The 13,208-nt window shown below is 43.8% G+C and overlaps 1 protein-coding gene across 4 annotated transcripts in view; it reads left to right on the top strand.

Annotated features, from left to right (window-relative positions):
• The window catches only part of LOC126535271 (protein O-mannosyl-transferase TMTC1-like), a 98,641-nt gene that overhangs the window by 47,444 nt on the left and 37,989 nt on the right, over positions 1–13,208 (top strand). For all 4 annotated transcript variants that reach the window (XR_011895659.1, XM_072289187.1, XM_072289188.1 and 1 more), the window contains 3 exons: positions 2,847–2,920; positions 10,947–11,156; positions 11,587–11,665. Coding sequence is in view for 3 of the 4 variants with exons in the window: in XM_072289187.1 (XP_072145288.1) it covers positions 2,847–2,920; positions 10,947–11,156; positions 11,587–11,665 (363 nt within the window). In the remaining variant the exon portion in view is untranslated. The remainder of the gene's footprint in view (positions 1–2,846; positions 2,921–10,946; positions 11,157–11,586; positions 11,666–13,208) is intronic.

Below are 13,208 nucleotides of genomic sequence, written 5' to 3'. Positions count from 1 at the left end.
TGACATACCGGTATGACAGAAAATATTTTGCGATGTTGAGTCAACGCTGCAAAGAGTCGGGTACCCAATGAAGTGAGGAGGAATCGGGCAATTCGCCATAAATATAGCTGTGTGGCATGAAGAAGCACAAAAGTGCCCCGGTTATAGTTGCGATGGATCAAAGCTTGAGCATTCTGACGTGAAACTTAGTGAACATTAACAATCAGGCACAGTGTTATGGTGCTCGTTAGTGCCACAAAGAGTGCAGTCTCCATTGGGTTATGCCAATCAATTCCAAAATATCATTTTCGCGCTAGACCGCAGTTTCAAATCCAGGTTTCCGCACAGAGCAAAGTGAATTCATACAACTTTACTACACCGAGGCTCGGGGGGAAGGACGTCTACCCGACATTGGAATCCTAAGATGGGTCAGGCATGCCGAACTATAGAGACAATTTCTCTGACCATCTTCCACTGGCCTGATTAGAGAACATAACGTCAAACATTAAATCTCAAGCTCAAGGCTAAGGCCAACTCTCATTTCGCTATTCAGATACATGTAAAGCACAGAAATGTACTCATGAGTCAACCTGTGAACCTATTGCAATAAAATGTGTTGCGTTTGAAAAAGCGGCAAATTATAGTGACTGCTGGAAACAAAGTTTCAATTAAGGGCTTGAATTTTTTAACGCAAATTCCCGCAAATTGGCGAGTTTCAATAGAAGTGCAGCGCGAAGTTGAAAATTCGTAACCCTGAACCAAAAACCGGCATCACGGTTCTGTAAATGCATCTGTTAGCGCACCTGGAGCTCACAGCTTTGCTGTCTTCGTTTACAGCTTACGTGAAAATGTTACTATGTTAACAATGGTTTCGCAGTAGTCTTGCTCACCAATTAGTGATATACTTGGTGCAAATTAGTGGTATAATAGTGGTAATTAGTGGTATTTCCAGAGCAGTGTATAATCCATGAACTATAGAACTCTAAATTGAGGAAGCCGGTACGCATTTCGCCTTCAGATCGTGCGGCGTTCACAAAGGTAAAGACAAAGAAAAGAAACATACTGACATGCGCTCTCTAAAAAAATGCGGGATCTCATTTGTGAGACAGCGCAGGTCCGTTGTACTTTTTCTCTTTGTCACTGTCTTTGAGTGTGCCGCACGAACCAAAATATGGACGCAACTTTGTCCGCTTCAGGTGCAAAATTATGTGTGGTTTCCAAGATTGTGAAATCCGTAGTATTATTGAATTACGGAGTTCTTAAGTTATGATTTGTTTCTTTATTTCTGTATTTCTCGCAATATTTTGAAAATAAAAGTCAGTGCGTAATTAAAAATAATAATTAAGGTGATTTTAACTTTTCTTTAAATGCAACAAATGTCATGAAAATCGGTGCAGTAATTCTCAACAACAACAACAACAAAAAGAAAAAGAAATGATTTCTCCACTCTCATGTATTTAGATAGGAGACCTCCAGGTAAAGCTTCCTGCGAATGCCACATTATCTTGTTTGAAAGACGGGCGTATTTCGGAGCAGAAGATCCAGGAGGCAGATACAAATGTATGCTGTCTGTGAGCAGCGTTGGGCGAATGTGAACTAATCCTTTGTGAACTAATTCTGTGAGCTTCTGTTTTTTCCCCATTAATATTGCTTATCGGTCAAAATTGGTCAAACGGAGCTTCTTAAAGGGCCCTTCACCAGGTCTGGCCATATTGACCTGACAAGCGCCGTGCATACAATGCGCGCTAACGATCCTATGGGCGAAGTATTACGTAACTGAAATTTCAAACCGAACGCCGTGTGCCCTCCTCCTCACGGGCCCCGCGCTCCCTCCCGGAGAGTCGACGTATATCGCGTAAGTGCGCCTACGTACACGGCAGTGCTGTGACGTCGCTCATAGCAGCACGTGACTTTGAGAATAATTCAAGGAAACATCTGTTATTTGTTTGAGCTGGTGCTTCAATAGAGGACATAAAGTTTTGAGAAATAATAAAACCTACAAACCGAACGTCTGCTTCTCTTTGTTTCACTGCGTACTGGGGCTAGAGAGATGTACTTCCCTATCGTCTGCTTGTTCCCACGTTGTGCAGTCGCGCGCACAGACAACAAAACCATGTAATTTAGTGCCGTGTCTAAGCGCTCGCTCAAGCTCTGTGATCCGGCTGCGTCTGCTTTAGTACGTGTGTAGCATTAACTTACACCGCTATATAGTCAGGTATAATCACGGCCTCGCGACACTGGAATATTCCTATCTCGGCTATTAATGAAACAATTTGAAAAATTGTTGCAGGGCATGCTCGCTAGAGGGCACGTAACAACTTCTAGCGTATTACCGAAATGGCCTATGTGGCCTCGGGAGGGGCCCTTAAACCATAATGATAAGTATGCGTTGGTACAAACCCACTTTTTTCGTAAGAAAGATTATTCGTCCTTGTACTGCTTTTGTCAACAATATGGTGGATAGTTGGGCTAGTTGCTATTTCATTATTGGAGAAGTTAGAGCACAAAAGTCAATCGACGGAGAAAAAAAAAAACACACACCACATTATCGCGTTTGGCTTTGTGCTGCATTTCTGAGTCCAGTGTCTTTTTCGCGCTGTAAGATTTCTAATAATTGTATCAACAATGTGCGCTTCATCTTCCTGTCCTCTATGCGGTGCCACTCAACGAATTTTCACGGAGACGGCTTTTTTTTTTAAAAGCAAAGCTGTCTCGTGCTACGAGATTTCTTTTTCTTATTTGCGCATCTTGCGTTTTAATTTAAGGTTTTTCCGCGTCAAGATGCGCATGTTTCATAACCTTCATATTTCGATTTGGTATTGCGGTGACTCGAGCCCCGGTCATTTCGCTCCGTCATTGTGACGCAGGTGTCCAGCATAGTGGGCCGAGCCGAAGTGCTGTGCTGTTTCTTCTTTCTGCTTTCGTTCCTCTGCTACCACTGGTGAGTCCACGTTTAAGCAGGCAGCGTCTGTGGTGCGCCTTCGCATTATAACGTGGCGCATGTCCCACACTGCATTGCGATGATGTTAGTCTGGCCCACTGCACTGCCGGTGTATGCTTGTGTAGCATACCGCACACGTTTCTAGAGCCTGCCCATTCCTTGACTGTCGGGCGTTATCCTCGTTTACGATGCAGCTTGTATGGTAAGGTTCCTAAATAAATGTTGCTGTCTTACATTACGTAGAGATTACCTGAGGCGGCAGAACGAAATCAGGTGGCCACGCAACCACATTTTGATGGACGCTAAATGAAATAAAAACACTTGTTTACTTGGATTTAGATGCACCGTAAAGAAACCCAGGTGGAAAAATTCATCCGGAGTCTCTCACTATGGTGTGCCTCATAATTATATCTTAGTTTTGACATGTGAAAACCTAGAATTAAATTTTAATTACGCAGAGATCCGTGCTTACAATCTGCAAGGCTTGGCAGCACAATACTCAAAATGAAACTCGGGGCAAGGGCGGGGAGAACGCGCGATAAAATCCTTGAAATGTGTCTCACTCAAGATCCCTTTCCCACCTAAACAAATTTCACTTTCTAATTGTTTTTTGCTGGTAGACGCATGTACACCAAATATTTCCCATTTAGGTTCTTGTTCTCATAACTATATACGAAAATACAGGCGCCACCATCCCCATTTCATTACCTCAGTTACAAGGGCAATCCTGGTGCCGGAGCTTCTGCCTAGCAGGACTAGAACGTAACCCTGCAAGTGTAGCCCAGGATTTGCTTTCTGAAAATCATGTTTTCTGAATGTATCAGCTTCAGATCATCACCCAACTCTGTGAGCTGAATGAACTGCGGGGACAGAACATGAATAAATAAATGAGACATACGTGTAGACATGGCAACATGTAACAGCCAACTACACAGACCCATGCTGATTACGCAAACTGCTTCCTTCCAAATCCAGGAAAGATTAAGTTAAACAAGCACCTCTATCAGTTTATTACGCTCTGCAAGTCATAAGATATTTCCCTTTATGCTGACAGCCCAGACAAAGCAAAATATAAAAGCTAAAGTGGAGCGCTGAAGGGTTTTTCTTGATTTGGTCTTATATGTGGCACCCCTGAGCTGCCCAAAACGAGGGTAATATGGTTATCTGTCATGTTGAGTTTGGCAGCGACAGTGCCACATCGGCGTTGTGTCCTGTGTAGAGATCCCTAAAGAATTGACGCCGCCAGCTACTTTCTAAAAGCGGTACATATCTGCAACTCTGGAATAAAAAAGTGAAGAGCAAACGAAGCTGCATCTATATTGCAAGTACCTTTATACTATAATACTTATTTTATAATGCTGATTCTTATAACTTCAAGCAATGAAAGTAGTTCCGCGCTCACAGACTTGAGTCCCGTTCAAAGATAAGCTGTATGGAATAGAAACAAGGCCGCTCTGGCTACAGACAACGCAAACGCTACGTTATAGTTTCAGTGTTGAATATCTTAAAGAATTGCTGGATGGCAGAAACATTCTCAATACTTCTGTATAATTAGCACAAGAAAGACGTACTAACAAAACGTAACCGGCTGAAATAACGAGCGCCCCGCGGTGGGCATGTAATCGCTTAGGTGCTAACATAACCGCAGTGAGGCGGAGTGAAAGTAACTATTTTGGCCATCTCCATTACAACGGAAAGGCCTGATCAAAGTTGTACTTGGCAGTTCATGTTGTTAATTCTCCTTGTTCGTCAGAATAAAGCGAGTTAATTTGCGCGTTTTTCGTGTTATTTTAAGTGCAGTCGTCATTCGCAGAACGTCTGCTGGTGGTGTTCGGTTAAACGTAGTGTAGAGGTGCTTTTACTTCTAGAAAAGTGTACACCTCATTTTTTTTTAAATTTCTGACAATAATCAAATTGAATTGTTTAGTTTACGGTGCAGAAGAAACCTAGACGTCCCAGGTCATACGTTCCTGGTCAGGTTTCGCAATTTGTTTGAAATTGCTTGTCTGAGTTGCGCAATTGCCATACCGGATGACGTCGAATAGACGTGCCATTTGCGAACTTCAGGTGCGACTGAGCATTACGGAGGGGCCTACCTTGGACGAACGTTCCGCATCTGGTACTTACAGGGCTAGGAGAACTAAAAAAATCATGCTTACATATTTGCTTCTTTGTGCAGCTGCTAAAACAAAAAAACACTGCAATTTTTTTCTCTGGTAGTAATCTCTGGTCGTTATTCACGTTCACTTAAGTAACATTTTGGGATAAAGAGAGTTGGTTTTGCCTTATTTATTTCTCATAGTTTTCAGAGATATGTTGCCTGAAATATAAAGCTTTCTAGTTTTTTTCGTGGCAGGTGATTGGAAAGAAAACCGTTCTCATCGAATAAGGTTCCCTGTTCTGTGCTTTCTAAGACCCTAATATTCTTTTTTATTGTCGTGTTCGCTGCCAGTTTAGGCAAACAAGTTTGGCACTGAAGAATGGTACATCCCATCTAACAGCGTTACGAGCATTCCTTCTCTTTTCTATTACTATTATTACTATTACTTACTTTATTACTATTATAAACGTACTAGGAATTGCTGCCTCATTAGCCTGTTTCTTTCAGCTGTGATGGTCATTCCACGCCAGCCGTCCCAGCCGTGGTGTTCTACCAATATTAATTTCTCTAAAAAATACCAAAAATTGCATGTTTATAAGCATTAGTTGCACAGTATTTTCCCAGTGTGTTTTGAGTGAAAAAAGCTTTTTGGGCACGTGAGGGCCGTTTGAATTTGTCGAAATGGTGGAAAGCGCGGTGTGAAACAAAATATTTCACAAATAGACTCTCTCGCGCATTCATTAAAAACTTGCGTTTTTGAGTAGTCTGGGCGCTTTTCTCTCATTACAAATGTTTCACAAAATACTTATGTTCTTTAACCCATAACATTCAGGCAAAAACGAGCAAATTATAACATTTTTCGAAAGTTTTTCACAAAGAATGGTCAAGGAAAAAGAACGTGAAATTTTTTTCACCGTACTGTCCCTAAAAGTAGTATTTTCTAGAAGTAGAAGGCGTATCCACTTGGAATAAATTTCCAGAATGACACTAGTTTCGAGATATGTGCATCAATTTCGCCGAAATAGTGCGCTGTGGTTCTGATTAGTTTGTTAAAGAAAACCCTCTGTTATGTATTCAAGCACAAAAGTTACTTGAACGCCCACGTATTTCCTCCCGCATTTTGGTAAATAATATTTCTAAACTAGGCTCATCCTGGAAATTAATTTCAAGTGGGCACGTCTTGCAGACTCACCGGCTACGATTTCTAAATTTTACTACGTACTGTAAAGTAACTAATTAAGAAGTTCATCAGCGAGCGCTTGTTAATTAGGCGAGTGTGTGTTTCGATTTCTAGTGCTTATGATGTCCGCCTCTGCAAGTAATCCAGCTCAAGAACAACACTTATGCTGTATGCCAAAGCGAATTTTTATAAATTACGTAAAACTTAAAAATTATCCCCCCGTATAAAATATAAAGAATTAGGTACGAAAAAGGAAGAAGCGATAACCTTATGCTGCGGATACAATACCCATTTTCAATTTTTTTTTTACACAGCACATTCAATTTGTTTTGTGTGTTCCGGCAACATGTTATGAGGTCAACTCGAAGCGCGAACCAGAATATTGCAATGGTGGGACTGAAGTTCAAAAATATCTTTTCTGGGTGCAAGCGCAAATTACTTAGAATAAAACTTCCGCAGCGAAAATTGTCATCATTCGCAGTTATATCCGTTTTTGTGCGTATTTTTGCCATGGACCACGTTAGTGTGTTACCAAAGTATAAACATGGGCCAAAATAGCCTTTTTGCCAAAGTAAGGTTTTAATTTCAGAGCCTGTGCGCAGCACGCCGGCGAAAATAAAATTTTAGAACATAGCTCGTTTTAGGGACACTTCAATAAAAATAATTTCAAGTTTCTTTCCGTGACCGTTTCTTGTGAAAAAATTTACGAAAAAGAACCATATAATTTGCGCATTTTTATCTCGATGCTAAGGGTTTAAAAAACATAAAGCCATTCTCTGAAACTGTTTGTAATGAAAGCAAAATCTTTGAAAGAATGTGTGAGAGGCTCGATTTTGGCAAATGTTTGTTTCCCACCTGGTATTCCACCGTTTCGTGAACTAGAAACGGCACTCAGAGGCGCAAAAAAATTTTTTTCCCGCTCAAAATATTTTGGGATAATGCTGTGAAAGTAATGCACGCTATATAGGTGTAATTGTTTTGCAATTTTTCGAGAGAAATGGATATTAGTGGGGCGCCACTGGAAGGACAGTGGGCGTGGAATGATCAATTATTGAACACAAAAGGGACTAAAATGAGAGGAGAAACGAAAAATTATCGAACGAACCGGAAGATGATATCCAAACGTATCGAAATGCCCTTCTTCAACTGCTTTCTTAAGTGGACACGAAAGGCAAATACTAAGTCGACGGGGAGTGTTTAAATGCCATCCCAGAAACCTCGTAACGCTTGTTTCGTGCCTAGAAAAGACTTAGTTAACGAGAAAAGTGCATCTGAAGCGTCCGACTGCCTCGTTTGAAATTCAAATCTCTCGCCAACTGTGGGAGTGGTGACGTTTCATGCGCCATCACCACCCCTTGCTGCCTACCGTTGGTGAGTGAAGCGGCGCCCGACAGACGGTGGTACTGAGTGAAGACTGGAGGATTGGTGGAATAAAAGTAGGGAAACGACAAAAAACGGAGACGTACAAAAGCACAGGTCGCAATAGGGGATCAGAAAATTTGGTTGTGTGAGTTCGTAGTGGTCGTTTTTCTTTTTGTATTGTTTAACCTCGGTAGGACATTAGGCAGTATAATAGCAAGAGCTTTTTGGAGCAACCCACCGCCCCTTTCCAAAGGGGACGCTCATAACATCTATCCATTCATCCATCCATCCATCCATCCATCCAGAGCGGCAGACGCGTCACTGCAACTGCTTTTTGGCCAACTGGGCGTGGACTGTTCAGGCATCCACATGGAAGCTGAATTCCCTGCTACTGGTAGTATGTGCACGTTTCGCGAGCCAGCAAAACCAGTGCAGCACTACGCGAGCGGGAAAGTGCTGAAATGCGAAAGCGTGGGCGGCGCAGCGTCCAGCGCAAGCAAAACCTCTCGACCTCCCTCGTCGTTGTTAACGGTATTTTGAATTAGTTTCTTTTTTTCTGAAAATGAAATAGAACTGGACAAGTAGCATTTTGCTGGACAAGGCGGACAAGGCGCCCGTCTTGTCGTTTGTGTTCTTCTTCCTAAGTCCTGGTCTTCTGCGCCTTGCCTTTACCTACTTCAAGCATGAACCAACTAGCCCAAGCAAGAGTTTTAATTGAGCATTTTATATCATCTTATAATACAACACAAGGATGTTTTTTTCTTTTTTTGCAACGAGTAGTTCAGCACTAGTGACATAATTTAGCTGAGGAGTGCCTTCGTCGTCGGGCAAGTGCTTGAATGTCCCGGGGGAGTCTCTAATCATGCCGTGCATTTACCTCAGTTTCTCGATTATTAAGGCTCTGCTCGCGATAACATTGATGCCTTAGAGATTCTCGAGCACCAATCTATCACTTTAGCTTGACTTAGTGATTGCCTCTAGTGTCCCTTTAACGACGCGCTTTTGTTTTACTGCTGCACGTTAACAGCCAGCGTGCCAACAACGCGCAACGTTTACAAGCCCTACAATATTACTGGCGTGCGCACGAGTTTAATTATAAAGGCTTTTCCGAAAACATAAAACGCCTTAGCACTAGCTCGTCTTGGAAATCCTGCTAATGGGTTCTCGGGGCAAATGCCGGATTACCATGCATTAGCACTTGCTTTCTGCATCAAGTACGCTGATTCTGTGGAAACATGGAGCATGAAAAAAACCGCGCTTGTTAGGCAGCGTATCTTGCCCGAGTAGAACCCATGATGGACGTCTTAATTGTGAAAAACAAGGATGCTTAGGATTTCGAAAGAGCAAAGTGCACTCTCTTTTTTGGGAGAACGCGCGTTATGAGAATTTTGAAAGACTATTGTATGAACTGCTCTCTTTGGTGCTCTCTAAAAAAATAAAAGAGAGAGAGAGATACATAAGCTGCTTACGGACAAAGTCTAGTACGCTTAACAGTGTTCGCTTTGTGCTTGCGCACCGGAAACAAGCATGGCGACACAATGCGCTGAAGTCAAAGTTTAGCTTAGCGGCCTGTCTCTTCGTCAAAGACGTGTAGCGTGTTTTTCATTTATAACATACATTAACCCACATACATTCAAGCAGAAAGCTAGAACCTAACGATCTTGCATTAGTGCGCTGGGACGGGGCTTTTTTGAGAAGCCTAGCGAGACGCGAAAGTTATTAAACGCAAGCGACTAAAACATCTTTTTTATAAAGACAGCATGATAATAAAAAGGAGGAGAAGAACAAGTCAGGGTGAGCACTGTTTTCTTTATTAATTTCGCGATTTTGCTGAACAATACAGAAGCGTCCGTTTGCGTCAGATTTCTCAGGGCACTAATGAATATGAATATATATATATATATATATATATATATATATATATATATATATATATATATATATATATATATATATATATATATATATATATATATATATATATATATATTCATTTTCAGGCATTGCTGACAAACGTTGTTGGAGTTGTTTCGCAGTGTTTTGGTTTTGGTGCGCATTTACGAGAATTCCAAGTGACAAGCTCAACCGACAATAAATCAATAGCAACGACACTGCTTGTCACGTCTCAAAGCGTTGAAGCCAGCATCGTTTTTTCTGAGAGCGACTGGAATGCGCCATTCCGTCTTCTACTCTGCCATTTGGGTCATTGCCCGCACCTACACATCGCTAGCTGCCATCCACATCATACCTCTGTTCCTCGTGTTTCGCTGTTCCAGGATAACAAACAAAACGAACCCTATCTTCTTCAATTCTTAATAGTTTTTGCCTTTCCTTCTCTGTGATACTTCTCGGCAATTGTGCTCAAATAGGTACAAAACAACTACGCCATTCCACAGTTAAGGGAATAAGCTACACCGGGTGTATACCACTAGAAAATGCCTTCTTTTTTGCGTGCGACTGACATCATCTATGAAACTAATTTTCGAGGCCTTCATCCTATGAGTACTTTCGTAGTTCTCATTCACGCGCATTCCTTAGTACGCGTTGGCAATGAGTCCTTCAAATACGACCTCAATACTTCTTTCGTTTTTCAACCGGACTCACGTTGTATCTTCTTCAGTACCCGCCGCTGTAGATTTGTGGGCATGATGATGGCTGCTAAGCACGAGGTCGCGGGATCAAATCCCGGCCGCGGCGGCCGCATTTCGATGGGGCGCGAAATGCGAAAAGAGCCATGAACATATATTTACGTGCACATTAAAGAAGCCCAGGTGTTCCAAATTATTCTGGATTCTCCCACTACGGCGGGCCTCATAATCATATAGTGATTTTAGTAAGTAAAACCCTATAATTTCCTTTTCTTTTCTCTTTCCGTACGAGCATGACGAACGGTAAAAAAATGTGGTGGCACCAATATGGTTTATTGCCTAGTTAAAATGGCCGTTGGGGCGAGTTGGTATGCCATATTTGAAACAGAAGAGCGCGGTTTTGACGGGGACAAGGCTGTTATATATTTTTCGTTCCAAGCAATAAATAAACTGCAGTTGCAAGTCAGCGCTCGTCCGTTTCGTGTCTCCCTCCTTGTCCAAGTCAAAACCGCGCTGTTCCGTTTCAATTATTGCCTAGCATTTCAAAGTACTGCATTTACGAGTACTAAGGTTGCCGTTGGCCAAAAAAAGAAATTCGGGATGAGCACCTCAGTCTGAAACCGCCAAGCTGCACTTTCTATAGGCCTCTTCGACATGGTCTTATAACGCTTTTGAAAAAGATGTTTACGATTATATGAAATTGCGAATTAAGTTTGCATCGTCACACATAGGAAGAGATCGCAGTACTGAAGGGAAGTCGTAGACGTGCATTGTATTTCTTTTGCACTGAAACAGCTGCCAAGTTTTCAGTGAGACCAGCGGAGGTCGTGGAAGGTCTATCTGGTTCGCAGCCTGCGGTCTACTCTCCGTATGCGCACTGCTCTCGAAGGAGCAGGGCATCACCGTGCTACCGTTGTGCATGGCCCTGAGGATACGCGCATTGGTCGCTGATTCCACGCATCCAGAGCGCCAGACGCAGTGCCTAGAGGCTCACCGACGACGGTGGTAAGTTGTTGCGGCGCCATTTTCGAAACGAGCTCCCCTTATCGCATTCCGTCAGTACTCACTACAGGTCGATAAGGTGTTGATACAATGCGACCCGTTCGCACGCTCCGCATAGGTCTCACTCAGCAAGTGGAACACAGTCGCACACATGTTTCACGTAGTGACGGGTGTCGAGATGACACAACGGCCCTTGAGCGTCGGCTTCCTCTTCGGTCGAACTTCTCGTCACTGATGCAGTGTGTAAACCTGTAACTGTTAGTATCCTTCCACATAAGTTTTACTTCATAAGCGTAACATCGTACTACCATTCCGCGCAAGTTCCATATGAGCTGAACATGTGCACTCCGCATATTAATGTCGAATTCATATGCGTCTTACATTCGAAAACACAGATTTGACTGCCCTAAAAGAAATATGCTCTAACTTTCAGGCCAATCTGCAGACACTGCATGCGACAAATTGCCTACCGATGCTTCTTCGATCGTGACCTTGCTGCTCTCGCAACATTGGTAAGTGGTGTTTCATTTCAAATTTAGCTATGTTGAACAGTGCACTTAAAAATGGAGGCTTGGTAGATAGCCTTGCTAAAATTGGTTGATAGCCTTGCAATCGTATAAGGCAGGACGTCATTGGACGCCCGTTGAAGAATCCCAGTTGGCCAAAATTGCTTAGGAGTCCCGCACTACGGTGTGCCTTATCATCAGTTTGAGAATTTGGCACATTAAAGTCGAAAACTTAATTTACAATGTAAAAAAGCGCGCGCGACCACGTGCTACCTAAGTACAACGCGCCCGCTCCATCCCCTCCCCCGGTGGCATCTTAACAATTTCTTGTAGGTAAAGCGGGGCTGGGGCGTTTCTCGTGGCGCTCGACATATCTGCGCAGGCGCTAGTGTGAGTGGGGGCGAGAGAGAAAATCTGGGGGCCTTAGCTCCTTGAATATGTGACTCTGCCTAGGCACTACGGAGGAGGTTCCTTAGCGCGTGTTGCATGCGTTTGTCCCCTAGATATGCCGGTAATGCGGAGTCGGTCGAATTTGTTTACGCTCCGCCGCTGGCTGCCCGCGCGGTGAGGCAGTGGGCACGGACGACACATTTGCTGATCGCTGTGTCTGATGGGGCAAGGTTCTGACTGGTGTTGTATAAGTCGCGGGTTGTTTTTGCCCTCGTGACGATAGAGTGGATTTTTTACAAGCACTGCTCCAGGAGGGCACACGTAACTGGCAAATGGAAGCCTCAGGAGAGCACCTGTGGTTATAATAAAGCAGGCGGCGCGGAATCTCAAGGGCACCGAAGGGGTTGTGGTGGGATCAAAGCTGGAAGCAGAACGGCCCGTGGGTTGGGGCAGCGGAGGTCGAAGCGTGCACATGCAGGCCTCTGCGAGTGCCAACCCACGGACCAGTCCGTGTTCTAGCTTTGGTGTCCCCGTTGCCGCTCTGGTGTCCTGGAGGTGCCGTCAATAATGCGTAATAATGACGCGTTGTTTCAATTGGTAAAAAAACACGATTAAATAAATATAATTACGTCCAGCCGCCAGGTTGTGACGCTACGTTTAGTACTACCGTGCCCCGCGACTTCTGCCGGCACGCCTATAGGGCCAAACGCATACAACGCGCGCTAAGAAACTCCTCCGTAGCGCCTAGGCAGAGCCATATATATATTCATGGAACAAAAGTCCCCACATTTCCTCTCTCGCACCCACTCTTACCAGCGCATGTGCCCAAACGTCCGACGCCTGCGCAAGTGCCACGCGCCGCTGTGCCTGCTAGCAATTGTAAATACGCTCCCGGTGTCATGGTGCAATGCGCGCGACGGAATACGGCGCGCTTCCTCCCCTTGAGCACGTGGGATTGAGCCACCATCGTCGCACGCTTTCACTCGCGCACACAGCGTACATCGCGCGAGGACGATGTTACCACGAGACGAACTCACTATGTATGCATCGCAAAGAAAACCAATAGCAACTGACAGAGGAGGTCAACCCAGCGAGCACCTGCCAACCTTCCTCTTCCGCGACGCTTCACTTGGTTTATCTATGTCCACTTCGCTCAACC

This window comes from Dermacentor andersoni, chromosome 7 (genome assembly GCF_023375885.2).
Source record: "Dermacentor andersoni chromosome 7, qqDerAnde1_hic_scaffold, whole genome shotgun sequence".
Taxonomy (NCBI): Eukaryota; Metazoa; Arthropoda; class Arachnida; order Ixodida; family Ixodidae; genus Dermacentor; species Dermacentor andersoni.
The sequence above is the reverse complement of the archived record's forward strand: the minus strand, read 5'-3'. Positions and strand labels throughout refer to the sequence as shown.